The sequence below is a fragment of the Melospiza melodia genome, chromosome 30 (assembly GCF_035770615.1).
Source record: "Melospiza melodia melodia isolate bMelMel2 chromosome 30, bMelMel2.pri, whole genome shotgun sequence".
NCBI classification, from domain to species: Eukaryota; Metazoa; Chordata; class Aves; order Passeriformes; family Passerellidae; genus Melospiza; species Melospiza melodia.
Window position 1 is genome coordinate 2,845,478 of NC_086223.1, and position 18,238 is coordinate 2,863,715.

Below are 18,238 nucleotides of genomic sequence, written 5' to 3' on the forward strand. Positions count from 1 at the left end.
GTCCAAATTATTCCCAGAGGCAGCAGAGTCCTTTTAAAAATAATCATAATAAATAGATCACGAACAGGAACAAATCTGATCAAAGTGTTCCCTTAACTCCTGGTAGAGCTCACAGCTCTCTCCTTTCTCTGCTCATGTGTCTGGAGAGAAGACAAAGCCACGACAGCTTTGCTGTGGTAACAGGGCCACCTTTGTGGATGGGTAAGTCAGGACTTCTTCCCCAGGCTTGCAAATAGAGACCAGAATTGGGCAATGAACACATCAACAATCAGAGATCTCCATCACAACTGGGGTACACGAGAGAGCATCCACTTCTCACTCCACAATCTTCACAATGCTCCTCCTCCATTATTTCTTTCTCTATGAAATCAGCAATTTCTCTCCTGGGATCTCCTCTCTGTTCTGTGTCAGAGCAGGACAGTGAACAACAGAGCCCCCTGGGGGTGCTGAGATCCCCCTGGGGATGTTTAAGATATATGTGATCAGCTAATTAATCATTTAATCACAAAGACAAGATACTATGGTGAAAATTTACAGCAGCCCCCAAGAGCTTGGGGACAAAGCCAAGCCCTCCAAACTGTGAACAGGGTGACCTGGATGACCTAGAAATATTTAATTATCAAGAAAAGGGGTGGAAATTACACCTGGAAGTAGTTTCAGAGACAGAGAGTGTAAGATTTTCCATCTAATTGAGGAGGGCCCTCCTGGAAGGGACAGGGCAGAGGGTCTCACCTTGTCACCACCCTTTGGGTTCAATGCCTGAGGTGGCCACAAGAGCATCCCCAGCACCAGACACCCTCCTAAGGGACATCACCCCATCCTGGAGACCTCACTCCCTGCTCAGAGCTGCTGCTGGAGCTTTGGAAAAGGCTCCTTCAGGCTCAGAGATCTCTCAGGACAGGGACCAGCAGGTACAAGTTGGGGCACACACACAGTTTAGCTGCTGCCTTGACCATATTTTTTTTCCCCTGCTTAAAATAAATGCCAGGTTTCCTCTCCCAAATCTGCTGAGCTGATGCTACGTGGGAAATTGTGAAATATTTGTGTTGCTCGTTGTTCTTAATCCACTTCTAATGAATGTCACGTGTGTGGCAGCCCTGAGCTGAGTGGCCGTGAAACACCGACTGAGGCAACTTGACAGCAAAGCCACTGCAAGAAAGTGACAGCAAAATCCACGATTAAAGAGGGATGGCTCACAACTGCAGGGCTTAAAAATAACACCAGGCAACTTCCTACTGATTTTTTTTTTTTTTTTTGGAGAAAAATCTCCACTGCCAGCAGCACAGCACAGCCTCTGCCAGCACCACATCAGTGGCAGCCTGACACTCCCATGGCCCAGGCAGCCCCCACCAGCCCACAGAAAGATGATATTTGATTTCTATTATCTAACCTTGATATATTTTGGCTTAGTGTCTATATTTCTCTTTATTTCTGAAGCTGGAGCATCCACCTGAGCACCCAAGCCCCTGCCATGGGAAGCTCCTACCTCCTTCATGGCCCAGGCAGACCCCACCAGCCCACAGAAAGATAATATTTGATTTATATTATCTAACTTTCATATATTTTGGCTTGTCTCTGTATTTCTTTTCATTACTTAAGCTGGAGCATCCACCTGAGCACCCAAGCCATGGGAGGCTCCCACCTCCTTGATGCCCCAGCAGCACAAAAAAGCCCTGCAGCTTCTCTGTAAGATTTTAAATTTAAAAGATCTTTTTAGAATAAATGTGTTAGGGTAAAATATCCCTGAATTTCTGACCAGAACTGGGGTGCAGAGCCTGAGGTCAGAGTCCTGGTGGGGAAGGCTCCACACCACAAAAACCTTCAAGGCAAAGCTGACCACTAATCAATTCATTTCCTATTTGAAGTTACTGACTCAATAAAATCAGAGATTAATTATGCCACAGTTATTAATCCACAGAAAGCTGAATAGCTGGGCTTTTCAGAGGGACAACAAGCCAATGGGGTATTTTCTGAGGATTTAGAAAGGGAGCAGTTTGTTCTGGATTCATGTGCAGGGTCTGGGCTCATGTGCAGCCTCTCACATGGCACCCACAGGTCCCTTCCCCCACAGAAACTGGGGGATTTTTTTGGTAAAAAAAAGAGAGAATTTACTGAAACAGGGCTTTTCTGCCAGTAAATCCCTCCTCTCCTCAGCCCTCCCAGCTCTGTCCAAAAAGCCCCAAGGAACATCCCTGTCCCCCAATGGGAAGGGAGAAGCCTGGGAGTGAGCAGAGAGGAGGAAAATGTACAATTACCCAACTGAGTTTCTTCAAATCATTCCTGATCCCAGCCAGCATCTTTAAGACATGATAAAAACCATTCTATTTCTCCCACTGAGATTCCAGGTTATTCAAATCTGATGTGAAAAGCTGTTTTTGCTCATCTTTGCTCACAGCTGAAGGGAGCAGCCGAGGCCAACGGAGCAGGAAGATGCCTTGTGTTTGTCCTTCATAAATTCACAGAAGCTTCAGATCTGAGCCCTGGTGCTGCTTGGGCACGAGGTATTGATCAGCAGCCGGCACTGATGCAGGGTTTGTCTCAGCCAAATGTTAAATCCCCTTTATGAAAGTTTGGGAGAGCCTGATGTGCTGCCAGTGGAGCTGGTGATGGACACTGAGGTGGCTCCCATGCCAGCCTGTCCCTGCTAAATTTGTCCCAAAAGTCCCAAAAACCAGGGGAGCAGCAAATTCCTACAGGAGGAAGCAGAAAAGAACAATTCCTCTGGCATTGCTGGAGCAGGTCCTGGCAGCACCAAGTCTGGGCAGCTCCATCAAGGGCAGATGTGAGAATGTCCCAGCCCCAGCCCAGCAGTGTCCCAACTGCTGCAGCCCCATTAGTCCCAATTAGACCCTAATCCCACATGTTGGCAAATTGGGAAGTTTGGGAGAGCCTGATGTGCTGCCGGTGGAGCTGGTGATGGATGTTGTGAAGTGGCTCCCATGCCAGCCGGTCCCTGCTAAATTTGTCCAAAAAAAAAAAAGTCCCAAAAACAGGAAAGCAGCAAATTCCTGCAGGGGGAAGCAAAATAGAACAATTCCTCTGGCATTGCTGGAGCAGGTCCTGGCAGCACCAAGGCTGGGAACTCCATCAAGGGCAGATGTGAGAGTGTCCCAGCCCCAACCCAGCAGTGCCACCGATTAGTCCCAATTAGACCCTAATCCCACATGTTTGCAAACAATTTAAATCAATACCTCGGGATTATTGCACACAAAGCCCGGCTGAACGTGGCTGAAAGGGGCTGGCACTGTTTGCTGGGTAATGAACAGCTGAAAGGCTGGCACAGCAGAGGGCACGGGAGGAGGGAAAGCAGCTGAGAACGAGGTGCCAGAGCACGCAGAGCCGGGTCATGGAAAAGGAGCATGGCCCAGGAGCAGGGAGCAGCAGCATTAATTAAAGTCTTAAAACTATCTACCCTAATGACTGCACGAAGCAAAACTCCATCCTTAAACGCAATACTACTCCTAACCCTATTCTCCCTTGCAGGGCTCCCTCCCCTTACAGGATTCCAGCCCAAATGACTTCTTATCCAGGAATAGCTGGGGCTACGTCTTGTTTAGTTAGTTCCTGGATAATAAGTCATTTATCTCCCTCCTCTCCCTGCTAAGCCTATTCTTTTACCTTCCCACACCCCCAGAGCCATGACCAGAGCCACCAGCTGCCCTCCCTCTGCTGCTCTGGGTGCTTTTCAGGAGCTGTTTCTCAGCAGGGCTCTGCCAGCCCAGCCAAGAGCACAACCATGGGCTCCTCCTTGGTCAGCCCCAGTGCCTCAGGCAGTGCCCCCCAGCTCTGCAGGAGCCATTCCAGGGCACTGGGTTCCCTCCAGCTGCCAAAATCAGGGAGCTGGGGACCCCCTGTGCAAGCCAGGACGATCCCACCAGCAGCCCCCAGCCCCCTCTGAGTCCCCTGGGGTCCCCGTGTCCCCTGCCAGGGGCCCTGCTCAGTGATGCTGAAGCTGTCACAGCGATTTCCCTGCTCATCTCAAACCTCTGTGCTCCCAAACACGCATGGACAGACATTTCAGTGCATAATTGGGGAATCCAGGACCTTTCCCTTTGCAAGGAGCTGCTGTTCCAGGGCTGAGGGGAGGGGGGACAGCACCAGGCAGCCCCAGTGCGGGGCAGGGTGACAGCACTGGGTCAGGGCACAGAATTCCATGGATTTTGGAGAGGAGGAAGAGCCTGTGACACAAACCAGCCCCAGGGCACAGCTGCCTCCGGGTGCTTTGGCTTTTGGGTAGGGGAGCAGCTCAGCAGCCTCCAAAGGCAAGAGAAGGTTTGAGTTGGGGTTTGTGTGGAGCCTCCTGGGCACAGGAGATGCCTGAACAGAGCGTCCTTCCCACAGACCCTGGCCAAAGGGCTATGAGCTGCTGTCAGCTCACATTTGCCAGGGAATCCAGAGGCTGGTGCTCCAAAGGAGAGTGCTCCCACTGCCTCTGAGGGAGATGGGGGCTGGCAGAGCCCAGAGACAGCACTCTGGCAGCAGCACGAGCTGCTCTGTACATCCCATGACTTCTTTGAGACACTGGAAAGGACTTTTGGGGAGAGCAATGGATCAGGGTGTAAGCTTTGAAATGCTCCAGCTCGGTCTATGCTGTGATGGGAGGCCCAGAGATGATCCAGGATGAGAGCAATGGGTCAGGGTGTAAATTTTGAAATATTCCAGCTCAGCCTGTCCTGATGAGAGCCCCAGAGATGATCCAGGATGAGGGGGAGAGCAATGCATCAGGGTGTAAGTTTTGAAATGCTCCCATCCTGTCCTGCCATGGGAGCTCCAGAGATGATCCAGGATGAGAGCAATGCATCAGGGTGTAAATTTTGAAATATTCCAGCTCACCCTGTCCTGATGAGAGCCCCAGAGATGATCCAGGATGGGGGGAAGCAGCAGCAGCCCCCCGCCCATGCCCCTTTTGCAGCCCATTTTGGGGTGGCTCAGCTCCTCCTGCTCACTCAGCACCAGGCTGTGGTTTGGTTCCCGAGGACTCTGAGAGCAAACTGAGATCACTTGGGCTGCCTGGGAAATCACAGGCAGTAATTAAATCACTCGTGACCCAGTTGGATTAGAGCTGGCATCTGCGGCACGAAAACATCTTTCATCTGTGACCACCCCGTGTCTAATCAGCACCTCACCATGATTCCACACAGGACAGCAAGGATCTGGGGTTTGTCTTGCAAAATGAAAAGTCTGATGAGCAATAATTTGTTTTTAAGTTGGGGGATTTCTGCCACAGAGCTAATGAATTGCAATGACACTGATTAGCGTGTTTGCCAGTGCTGCTCCTCTGCAGCTCTGCTGCATGAGACACAAGTGATCACAGCCTGGGCAGGAAGAACAGATCCCAGGAGCCAGAGGGGAGCAGGGACACTCAGTGGTGGCTGGAAGCTGCCTTTGATGCGGCTGTAGGTGTCAGCATGAGGCAGAGATTCCAGCCCAGAGCAACATCCCATCTCTGTTGAACTCAATTACTTCATTTAATCCAAGACCCACCCAGTGCTGACACACCACTGGGGATCCATGGTAGCCATTCCTGTGTGCCAGGCTGAGCCCAGCTGCCCAAAAAGGGGTCACACCTCGCAGCACTGCAGGCAGATGCATTTTCTCAGCACCCAAAGGTGCAGGTCTGGGAAGGGCTCCTGGAGGAGTGGGATGGGGCAGGGCAGGGCCACCTTCACCACGATTCCACACAGGACAGCAAGGATCTGGGGTCTGTCTTGCAAAATGAAAAGTCTGATGAGCAATAATTTGTTTTTAAGTTGGGGGATTTCTGCCACAGAGCTAATGAATTGCAATGACACTGATTAGCGTGTTTGGCAGTGCTGCTCCTCTGCAGCTCTGCTGCATGAGACACAAGTGATCACAGCCTGGGCAGGAAGAACAGATCCCAGGAGCCAGAGGGGAGCAGGGACACTCAGTGGTGGCTGGAAGCTGCCTTTGATGCAGCTGTAGGTGTCAGCATGAGACAGAGATTCCAACCCAGATGAACAGCCCATCTCTGTTGAGCTTAATTACTTCATTTAATCCAGGACCCACCCAGTGCTGACACACCACTGGGGACCATTCCTGTGTGCCAGGCTGAGCCCAGCTGTCCAAGAAGGGGTGACAGCTCCCAGAACTGCAGGCAGATGCATTTTCTCAGCACCCAAAGGTGCAGATCTGACCAGGGAAGGGCTCCTGGAGGAGTGGGATGGAGCAGGACAGAGCATCACCAGCACCCCACGGCCCTGCCAGTCCAGCCAGGAGCTTGTCCTGCACTGGTCCTGACAGGGATGGTCCCTTTGGCATTTTGGCGGGTCACATATGGCATCAAGTGGCACAGGAGTCACATCAGCCAGCTCGCAGCCACCTCAGGAGGCTGGGAAAGGCTCACAGTGACAACGCTGGAAGTGACATTTTTAACCAAAAGTGCAGGGAAAGGTCAGCTCCGGCGGGAACGGGAGGGACGGGGAGGCACAGGGAGCAGCTGCTGCCTGCAGTTTCTGCACACAAGCAGATCAGAGCCCTGCACACTCAGGAATGGCTGTGCCATGCCTGGCACAGCAGAGATTGTGGGGCCAGCAGTGTGGGGTCCCAGGGGTGCCACGCTGGCAGAGATCAGGGCACAAAGAGCAGGCTGGCATGGCCCAGGATTCTTTGGCTCAGGAGGAAATGCATCCCTGGACAGCCTCCCATCAGGCCACAAGCAGATTGAGGGGAGAAGCTGGAAGCTGCAGGCTGGAATTTATGAGGCCCATCCCCATTAAAATAGCTGGCAATATTTCCATCTGTCAGCAATGCTGATGGAGAGAGCTGCTCCTTTGCATATCCCATACAAAACCAGCACCAGCCAGGGCAGGATTTGGCACACACATGACTATTGCCATGCTGGGAATTCATGGCTCCAGCCTGCCCAGTCTCTAATCAGAGCAGGAGCAAGGAACCATTTAATCTTTTAGGTCCCTTCCATGCCAAGGCATTCTGTGATTTCTGTGCAATTCCCTCAGTTTGCTGCTAATGACAAACCCTCACAGCCAAAGGCTCAGGCAGAGCAGGTCAGCCATGGTGACAGGGTGACATTTCTGGGCACGTTTCCCTGCTTTTGTGCATAAAATCTGCAGCAGCCAGCTGGGCCCAGCCAGGTGAATGCTGGCAGATGGCACAGAGGGCAGGTGAGTCCTTGCCCTTGCACAAACAAGTACATTGTCCTGCCCAGCAGCACAGCACCTGCACGTGGCAGCATCCCTGCACAGCCAACAGGTGAGGGGCCTCAGCACCAACATCTGAGCAGCATTTTGGATCAAAATCAGCACAGACACAGGAGAAGTGCACAGGTCAGGCTGGCACCTGCAGAGCAGCATCCAGAACCCCAGCGAGTGACAGCCTTGGGCACGCATGTCCCTGCTGCACAAAAAATCTACAGAGCTCAAGGAGACACCCACAAAGACAGAGCAGCACCAACCATGTGGACAGACCCACGTGTGTCCATCCTCTGCTGTCCAGCTGGGCCTCTTGGGCCCCTAAACCACCTGAGGACTGAAAGCTCTGCACTTGCAGCAAGTGACAGGCACCAAGTGTGGGAACCCAGGACATCCCTCTGGCTGTCCTGGATTGCCCAAACCCTGGCCAGGGGGCTCAGAGACCCTGACACAGAGCCCAAAACACCTGTGGGTTTGATTATGAGCAAATTACCAATCTTATATGAAGATCAGCAAGCCACAACAGTTTAAGTAGAATATTAGTAAAGTTATCACAGGGTGGAAAAGTAGATTTTAGGGTGTTTGGTATGGGGGTTCAGGAGGCAAGATGGAGGGAACTGGGTGTGTCCAGCCTTTCTCCTTCTTCTTGTCCTCCATTTTCTGCTGTGATGTTGGCACTTTTGGATTGGTTTAGAGTAGAAGCTCACTGTCTAACATAGGTGATGGGTATTGGGAAGTTATGGTAAATATTTTATACAGTTTTTAGTACAAAGACATAACACAGCCCTGGGGGCAGGCAGAGTGCCTGGAACTGTCCTGCTGGATGGACCTCGGCAGGACAGGAGAAAATTTTTGTAGATAAGGAACAATAAACAACCTTGAGACTGAGAAATGAAGAATTCCAACTCATTCTTCAAGCGCTCAGGCTGGGAAAAGAGACTTTTAACAATCTCGGGGTCGCAGCGACCCAGAAAGGCCCCGAGAGCCAAGGACCAAAACCAAGCACCTCCAAACTTGCCACGAGCCCAACAGAGCAGCTGTGCCAGAGCAAGGGCAGCCTTTGGGCCACCTTGACCTGCTGGGTGGGCTCCTACCTTGGGCTGCTGGCATCTTCCCCTTGTTTAGCTGCTTGAGGCGCTTCTGGTGGGACTTGCCGTTGTAGTGGATCTGCGCCTGGGCAGCTGAGTTGAGCTGGATGTTGCAGACCTCGCACAGAGTGAACGACTGCTGCTTCTTCTCCCTCTTCAGGCGCTGCTCGGGCTGGCTGGGGGGGCAGCTGGGCTCCTCCACCAGCTGCACCGCGCCCTCGGGGCTCTGGGATGGGCTCAGGGGGCGCTTCATGCCTGCGGGAGGAAGGACAGACCCACTGTGAGGACAGAGGGACAGAGCGGCTGCCGGCAGCTGGCACCGTGCGGGGCACTGGGTCATACTGGGAGCTCGCTGGGGTTGCCTCTGGATCACACTGGGAGGGACTGGGAATGTCTGAGAATGGCTGGGGACACACCCTGCACATCATCCCCCATACTGGGGGGACTGGGAGCAACTGGGAGCACATGGCATCATACTGGGACTGACTGGCTTGATCTAGCTGGAGGCAACTGGTTCATACTGGGAGCACACTGGGGTCATGTCTGCATCATACTGGGAGGGACTGGATTGACACTGGGGGTGTCTGAGAGTGACTGGGAACACACCCTGCACAACATCCCCCGTACTGGGGGTACTGGGAGCAACTGGGAGCACATGGCATCATACTGGGACTGACTGGGTTGATCCAGAGAAGCAACTGGAACCATGCTGGAGGCAACTGGGACCATCCTGGGAGAGACTGGAAGTAACTGGGAACACACTGGGACCATCCTGGGAGAGACTGGAAGTAACTGGGATTACACTGGGACCATACTGGGAGAGACTGGAAGTAACTGGGATTACACCGAGACCATACTGGGAGAGACTGGTAGTAACTGGGATTACACTGGGACCATACTGGGAGAGACCAGAAGCAACTGGGATTACACTGGGACCATACTGGGAGGGCTGGCATGTGACAAAGATCATACTGGAGTTTACTGGGCTCATATTGGGGTTGAAAGGGAGTGACTGGGATCACACTTTGGGCTACTGGGAGCAGCTGAGAGAAACTGGGATCATGCTGCAAGCAAACTGGAGGAACTGGGAATGACTGAAGGTAACTGGGATATACTGGGCCTGACTGACATCATACTGGGAGCACTGGATTGACACTGGGGGTGTCTGAGAGTGTCTGGGAACACACCCTGCACATCACCCCCCCCAAATTGGGGGAACTGGGAGCAACTGGGAGCACATGGTGTCATACTGGGACTGACTGGGTTGATCTAGCTGGAGGCAACTGGTCCATACTGGCAGCAGTGTCCAGCCTTTCTCCTCCTTCTTCTTGGCCTCCATCTTCTGCTGTGATGGTGGCACTTTTGGATTGGTTTAGAGTAGAAGCTCACTGTCTAACACAGGTGATAGGGATTGGGAAGTTATGGTAAATATTGTACACGAGGTTTTTAGTATAAAAAGATAAAAGACGGGCAATGTGCCTTGGACTGTCTTGCTGAGAGAACCTCAGCTGGATGGGATAGGAAAAAAATTTATAGATAAGATACAATAAATAACCTTGAGAATGAGAACTGAAGAGGTCTGGCTCCTTCGACTGCCAGGCTGGGAAAAGAGACTTTCTAACACATCTAGGGGTCACTCTGACCAGACAGAGACCCCGAGAGAGCCCCAGACCCACACAGTGACACCACAGAGAAGAGCAGCCCATGGATGGCCTGGGGTCAGCTGGGGACAGCCCTCAGCAGCCTCTGCCTTGCTGGGACACCGGGCTGGGCATGGCTGGGACACCCAGCACGGCCCGGGAGGCACGAAGGTCACCCGAGCCCTGGGATCCTGTTACCGACCCGGAGCTGGCAGCTGCGGCTCACAAACCCCCCAGGCACGGCAAGGGGCCGAGGCAGGGGCTGGGGAGGCTGGGGGTGCCCGGGCAGCACCCAAGGGTGCCCTGCAGGATGGCCCTGGCATCCTGGGCAGGGCTGCACGGAGCCCAGGGCAGCAGGGAGCACATCAGGGATCCAGCTCAGGTGCAAACCCTGCTGGTGGTGCTGGCTCCACAGTCAGCGCCCCAGAGGCCACCAGGGTTCAGTTCTTGGGCTCTCAATCATTATTATCTACAACCCTAAACTCACCCTCCTCAGCTTTTAACTATACTCTATAATAACTGCAAGTGTTTTCTTCACCCTAAATACAATCAAAGTCCTAAAGCTATCAACCCTAATAAGTGCATGGACCAAAATCCCATCACTAAATGCAATACTACTGCTAACCCTACTCTCTCTCTCTCAGGACTCCCCCTCCTGACAGGATTCCTGCCCAAATGACTTATCATTCAAGAATTAAATAAGCAGGACATAGCCCCAGCAGCCACACTTATCTCCCTCCTTTCCCTGCTAAGCCTGTTCTTTTACCTTTACACTCTCCCTGCACACCACAAACCACATAAAACAATGACCAGCATCAACACAGAATCACAGAATCACAGAATCACAGAAATTCTAGGCTGGAAGAGACCTTTAAGATCATCGAGTCCAACCCATGTTCTAACACCTCAACTAGATCATGGCACCAAGTGCCACATCCAGTCTTTTTGTAAACTCTTCGAGGGATGGTGACTCTACCCCCTCCCTGGGTAGATAATTCCAGTATCTGACCACTCTTTCTGTAAAATACTTCCTCCTGAATTCTAGCCTGTATCTCCCTTGGTGCAGCTTGAGACTGTGTCCTCTTGTTCTGTCTGTTGTTGCCTGGAGAAAGAGACCGACCCCCAGCTCACCACAGCCACCCTTCAGGAAGCTGAAGAGAGTGATAATGACATAAAACATAAACCAGCACCCTAATTGCCACCTTAACCACCATGTCCGCCATCCTCCTTCCTATCTCCCCTATAAGCCTTACCGTCATCTAAGAAATTTAGGATTGCCTAAACCGAAGGCCTTCAGAGCTTTAAACAAGAGTTAAAGCCTCTGAACTCGGTTCGGTTCTCTGCAGCCCCGGCCGCAGCCCCGCGGTGGCGCCGCCGCTCCGCGCCCGGTCCCGGAGCCGCCACCGGGGACAGCGAGGACAGGGGACAACGGGGACAACGGGGATAACGGGGACAACGGGGATAACGGGGACAGCGGGGATAACGGGGATAACGGGGACAACGGGGACAACGGGGACAACGGGGATAACGGGGACAACGGGGACAACGGGGATAACGGGGACAGCGGGGATAACGGGGACAACGGGGACAACGGGGATAACGGGGACAGCGGGGATAACGGGGATAACGGGGATAACGGGGACAACGGGGATAACGGGGAAACGGGGATAACGGGGACAACGGGGATAACGGGGATAACGGGGACAGCGGGGACAGCGGGGATAACGGGGATAACGGGGACAGCGGGGACAGAAGGCAGGGACACTGCAGTGCCCACCCGGTGAGCTCCCCTCTCCACAGCCCCATCCTGTGCCTTCCTGCAGTGTCGGGGAAGATGAAACAGGAAAGCCTTATAAATATGATTGTCTGGTAAAAGATTTTGAGAATATAGAGACTATAAGAGAGATTGAAATGAAAGCAAGCTTTGAGATCCCTTAGTTACTGAACATCTGGAAAACAATCGTGTGGCTGGCTGAAGGTGAAACAACACCCTCTGCTTGCAGACAGGCCCAAGGGTCAGAGCAGACGCTACAGCTTGGCAGAAGGGGCCCAAAGAGGAGTTTTTAGGGTTTAAAATGTAACACAGGATGGTGATGTAATGATTCTTATAGGCTGTATGGAAATGCTATAGGATTTGTATATTGGACTAGATTGGTTAGTAAGAATTACAATATTCAACACAGAAGAAGATTTATTGTATTGAAACGGGAACTTCGGTCTTTTACCCTTTTACTCTCTGACCTTTTTACTCCTTTACTCTCTTACCCTCTCATCCTCTCATAACACAGGATGGTAATGTAATGATTCTTATAAGCTGTGTGTAAATGCCATAGGGTTTGTATATTGCACTAGATTAGTTAGTGAGAATTAGAATATTCAACACAGAAGATTTTTTGTATTGTAACGGGAACCTCGCTCTCTCACCCTCTTACGCTCTCATCCTCTCTCCCCCTCTCTTCTCTCAGCCTGCTCTGAGCTGTGCCTGGCAGCTCCCAGCAGGGCCCTGCACTTGGCCCATTGCAATAAACCCCAAATTCCACCACCTGGCTGCAGAGATCTCTCCTCTCCGTCCATCCCCACCGTCCTGCACTCCTTCACTGCAGCCTGGAGGTGGCCGCGGGTGTCCCCATCCATAGCTCAGCCCAAAGGAGCAGGAGATGTTCCCCCTGGCTGCCAACAGAGCCTTTCCCAGGATAACCATTAGCAGAACAACCGGAAAGCAGATCTGGGAGGCGATCAGCAGCAGGAATGTGAGCCGGGGCCTCGGGGACAGCCAGCCCAGGCAGGTCGCCGGGTGCCCTTGGCATCCTCCCCCTCCCCGGGTATTTTTAATGCAATTACATCCCAGGGCGCAGAGCTAAAATTGGAACATTATGTGGACAAAGTATCCCCAAAGTCTCGCTCGTCTTTAGAACGGGCGCTGCTGTTGCTCTGATTAGGCAGCAGCTCCTGTCCCAGCCCTGGGGCAGCGTTTGAAGGTCTGTCCTAATTGCACACACACTTGTTGTCTCATTCACTTAATTTCTTCTGGGCCTGTTCTGCTTCTCGGGTGTCAGAGCCACAGACGGGTGGCTGGGACAGGTCACAGGGACAGATCATGGCACGTGTGCAGGCTGGCAGTGCCCTGACTGACGCCTGGTTTGGGGCAGATTTCACCTTTCCAGCAAAGCACTGAGGAATTTTTGGCCGGGGGATGGGGGGGGGGTGTTGCCTTTCACAGGAGGGAAACTGAGGCAGGGTGAAGGTTGAGTGACACCCCCAGGGTGGCTCTGAGCTCACAGGGTCACCACATCCCAGCTCCACCATCCATCCCACCCCAGCACTGATGAGGTTTTGTCTCCTCCATGCAGGAGGATCACAAGCAGTGGCAAATTTTGGGGGTTCAGCTTCCCAAGGGTTCTCCCGGGAATTCACCCACCCCAGCCAGATGTGCCCAGGCTGAGCAGCACCAATGGCACCTCCAGGGCCCTGGGACACCCTGCACTCCTTGCTGCCCTCCCCTCAGAGCCAGGGCTCACAGGGATGTCCCTTTGGACGCTGGTTGTTGGAAGGAGCCCCGTGCTGGGCCATCCTTCACTCAGCTCCTGAGTGCAAAGCAAAATCCAGAAACCAAAACTTCAACACAGAATGCAGTCACTGCAATGGCTCCGTCCCACACACTGTGCTGAAGCAGCACCCCACAGCACCCCACAGCATCCCACAGCATCCCAAAGGATCCCACAGCACCCCACAGCATCCCACAGCATCCCAAAGGATCCCAAAGGATCCCAAAGCATCCCACAGCACCCCACAGCATCCCAAAGGATCTCACAGCACCCCACAGCATCCCAAAGGATCCCAAAGGATCCCACAGCACCCCACAGCACCCCACAGCATCCCACAGCATCCCAAAGGATCCCACAGGATCCCACAGCACCCCACAGCATCCCAAAGGATCTCACAGCATCCCACAGCACCCCACAGCATCCCACAGCATCCCCAGCACCCCACAGCATCCCACAGCATCCCAAAGGATCCCAAAGGATCCCAAAGCATCCCACAGCACCCCACAGCATCCCAAAGGATCTCACAGCACCCCACAGCATCCCAAAGGATCCCAAAGGATCCCACAGCACCCCACAGCATCCCACAGCATCCCCAGCACCCCACAGCATCCCAGAAAAGCCTCTGGCTGGGCATGAGGCACATCAGCAGGGCAGTGGGGTTCTGGCCAAGCTCCAAAATCCTGATGAAGGAGCAGCTTTGATGCAGGTCAGCTCCTTTCCCATTATTCCCATTGTCATCCCCATTATTTCTATACCATTTCCTGTATCCTGAATAACGTGGAGCAGACCCATAAAGGCACAGGGAGTGCTGTTATCCCAGCCTGGATAGAATTTCCCATGCACATCTGTGCAGGGATGTTCTCTCAGTGTCCCACCCCAGCAGGGACCCTCGTGCTCCCTCCTCCCATCAGCACCAGCTTGTATCCCATGGGATTTTTATTGGGACTGAACTCAGGAGAGCCAGCACACATGGCCTGAACCTCCCCTCAAATCAAACTGCCTTTGCCACAGAGCTGAGGGGACCTGACAGGAGCTAACTGGGAGATCTCTCCATTCAGCAATGAGGGAAAACATCACCTGAACAGAAAGTGCATGGACTTGGTAAGACAGCAAGAAATCTGAAGGGAAAAAAAAACCTTATTTGAGTTCACTGGGTTACATTCTACTGAATGCACCTTCCTTGCCTCCCATTTACACAACAGTAAATAAAAGCAGCAGAAGTAAAAGAAAGTGTTGGCATCACCTTCCTTGCCTCCCACTGAGTACACACAACAGTAAATAAAAGCAGAAATAAAAGAAAGTGTTGGCATCAAAGTGACCACTAAGAGCTGTCACAAAATTCCCCCAAACCCTCTGAGTAGGGACCAGTGTCATTGTCCCTGTCCACACCTGCAAGGACCCCCAGAGTACACACAACAGCAAATAAAAGCAGGAGTATAAGAAAATATTGGCATCAAAGTGGCCACCAAGAGCTGTCACAAAATTCCCTCAAATCCCCTGAGTAAGGATCGGTGTCATTGTCCCCTGTCCAAAACTGCAAGGACCCCCAGAGTACACACAACAGCAAATAAAAACAACAGAAATAAAAGAAAGTGTTGGCATCAAAGTGACCACCAAGAGCTGTCACAAAATTCCCCCAAACCCCTGAGTTAGGAGCAGTGTCGTTGTCCCTGTCCACCCCTGCAAGGACCCCCAGAGCTGCCACAACCCCTCAGCCCAGCTCAATCCCTGCATCCCATCCCCACCCTGTGATCCTGCCCCTGCCACACCTGCTGTGCCCCCTCCAGAGCCAGCAGGGACCCCCAGACCCCCCCAGCATCCCCAGAGCCCCCTGGCCGCGGGCACAGGCCATTCCCAGCCCTCCCACCCACCCGTGCTCAGCCCCAGCCTCTCCTCAGGGCAGCCCCGGGTGCCCCTACCTGTGCTGGTGCGGAGCCCTGCCCTTGGCACGGCCGTGCCCGGCCGGCTCTGCCCTTGTGCCACCTCCGGGCACCGCAGCCCGTGCCTGGAGCGCTGCAGGCGCCTGGCTCGGGTTTCAAGCGCGCTTCGATCGCCACTAAATCAGCGCTCATCAGCAGCCTCCGGAGCGGAGCCGGGCACGAACCGGTGCCCGGGGCTCAGCAGGGTCCCAAAGAGCGCCGGGCTTTGTCACGCGGGGCAGGGGTGGCATGCCAGCTGGCAGGGGTGGCACCGGAGCGGCCACCTTGGGCCAAGAGCGGGCGCTGGGTGCACCTGGCGGCAGCTCTCAGTGACAGGGGGCATGGGGCTGGGGGCTGAAAATTCACTGTAATTTCATAAAGGGGCACTGGGTGCTCACATCTGACAGGCGACATGGGAATGGGGCCGGGGGCTGAAAATTCACTGTAATTTCATAAAGGGGCACTGGGTACACCTGGCAGCAGCTCTCAGTGACAGGGGGCACGGGCATGGGGCTGGGGGCTGAAAATTCACTGTAATTTCATTAAGGGGCACTGGGTGCTCACATCTGACAGGCGACATGGGAATGGGGCTGGGGGCTGAAAATTCACTGTAATTTCATAAAGGGGAACTGGGTACACCTGGCAGCAGCTCTCAGTGACAGGGGACACGGGAATGGGGCTGGGGGCTGAAAATTCACTGTAATTTCATAAAGGGGCACTGGATACACCTGACAGGGGACATGGGAATGGGGCTGGGGGCTGAAAATTCACTGTAATTTCATAAAGGGGCACTGGGTGCTCACATCTGACAGGGGACACGGGAATGGGGCTGGGGGCTGAAAATTCACTGTCATTTCATAAAGGGGCGCTGGGTGCTCACATCTGACAGGGGACACGGGAATGGGGCTGGGGGCTGAAAATTCACTATAATTTCATAAAGGGGTGTTGGGTACACCTGGCAGCAGCTCTCAGTGACAGGGGATATGGGGGAATGGGGCAGCTTTCCGGGCTGGGCACAGACAATTCCCTGTGTAACTTCATAAAGGCACTGACAGCAGCTTTCAGTGACAGGGGAGATGGGGGAATGGTGCTGGGGGCTGAAAATTCACTGTAATTTCATAAAGGGGCACTGGATACACCTGACAGGGGACACGGGGAATAGGGCTGGGCATGGAGAACTCCCTGTGTAACTTCATAAAGGGGCACTGAGTGCTCACACCTGACAGGGGAGATGGGGGAATGGTGCTGGGGGCTGAAAATTCACTGTAATTTCATAAAGGGGCTCTGGGTGCACCTGGCAGCAGCTCTCAGTGACAGGGGACACGGGAATGGGGCTGCATCAAAGGCTGGGCATAGAGAATTCCCTGTGTAATTTCATAAAGGGGCACTGGATGCACCTGACAGCAGCTCTCAGTGACAGGGGAGAGAGGGAATGGGGCTGGGCACAAAATTCCCTGTGTAAGTTCATAAAGGGGCGCTGGGCACTGGTGAAGGGCTGGGAAGGGCACAGGGAGCTCTGCCCCAGGCGTGCAGGTGCCCAGGGGAGCTGCTGTAGCATCAGTTGATGTTTCAGCGTGCTGCCCTGAGCACACCTGGCAGATTGCAGGTTTTGGAGGGCCTGGCCATGGCTGCAGCATTCCAGCATTTCATAACACTGCATCAAACCAGCTGCCCCCAAAGCCTGGCATATGCTCTGCTAATGCCACAGCCAGGCACATTTTAGGATCAGTCCATAAACCATCAGAGCAAGGATTAGTGGGAGCTGCCTCTCCTCAAGGGCTCTGCTCTGCAGGCTGGCTCCTGGCACGGGGACGCACACAGAGCTCATAGCACCCCCAACCCTCAGTTCTGACCGCCCCAAATTCCCAATTCTTACCCTCAGATGCTCTTGGGGCTCCCCTCAGCCCCGTTGCCACAGGCTGAAGGGCACTGGGGCGTCCTGCAGCCTCCGGGGAGGACAGGGAGCATCCCGCGGTGCCGCTGTCCTCTCCCGTGCACACCAAGATCATTCACGCCGCATGCAGGGCTGCCTGTCCCCTGAATCAGCAGATCCCAGCCCCGCTCAGGACAGCGAAACCCGGCTGAAGGAGACACCATGGAGGGGAAAATGCTGCCTCTCTGCCTGGCTGCTCGAGGAAACAAAACCTGGGCAGTGCCACCTGCTCCCAGCCCAGCAGGGAGGGAGACATTCCATCCCTGGGTTTGGCTCCAGGTGTGAGCACAGAGAGGAGGAGGAAGGACTGAGCTCCATGGTTCAACCCCCAAAACATCCCCAGGATCTCTGCTGCATGAGGAGAACCTGACAAGATCACAGCATCCTTCAGGATTCTTGTGGTCAGCACAAAGGTTTGGGCAGAGGCAGGTCTCACAGAGCCACTGTGTGGTGTAATTAAAATAAAATAAAATAAAATAAAATAAAATAAAATAAAATAAAATAAAATAAAATAAAATAAAATAAAATAAAATAAAATAAAATAAAATAAAATCTTTTTAAAAATTTAATTAAAATAAATTAAAATAAAATATTAAATATAATTATATAATTATTTAATATGTATTATATATATGTAAATAATAATTAAATTTTAAAATGTAAAATAAAAAAATAAATAAAATAAAATAATAAAATTAAAATAAAATAAATTAAACTAAGATAATATAATATAATATAATATAATATAATATAAATAAAATAAGATAAAATAAAAATAAAAATAAAAATAAAAATAAAAATATAAATATAATAAATAAAATAAAAATAAAAATAAAATAAATATAATAAAATTAAAATAAAATAAATAAAATAAAATAAAAATATAAAATAAAATAAAATAAAATAAAATAAAAATGAAATATAAATAAATAAAGCACGGAGAA

At 52.2% G+C, this 18,238-nt stretch overlaps 1 protein-coding gene across 3 annotated transcripts in view; it reads right to left on the reverse strand.

Annotated features, from left to right (window-relative positions):
* ZNF385C (zinc finger protein 385C) overlaps positions 1 to 15,403 on the reverse strand; it is a 56,322-nt gene extending 40,919 nt beyond the window's left edge. For 2 of the 3 annotated variants that reach the window (XM_063178950.1, XM_063178949.1), the window contains exons 1-2: positions 15,362 to 15,403; positions 8,264 to 8,512 (exon numbers count right to left, since the gene is read on the reverse strand). In XM_063178950.1, the coding sequence (XP_063035020.1) occupies positions 8,264 to 8,510 (247 nt within the window). In that variant the 5' untranslated portion in view covers positions 8,511 to 8,512; positions 15,362 to 15,403. Of the gene's footprint in view, positions 1 to 4,833; positions 4,905 to 8,263; positions 8,513 to 15,361 lie in introns of those variants that run through there. The other variant, XM_063178953.1, reaches the window with a different exon arrangement.
* Between the last annotated feature and the right edge of the window lie 2,835 nt (positions 15,404 to 18,238).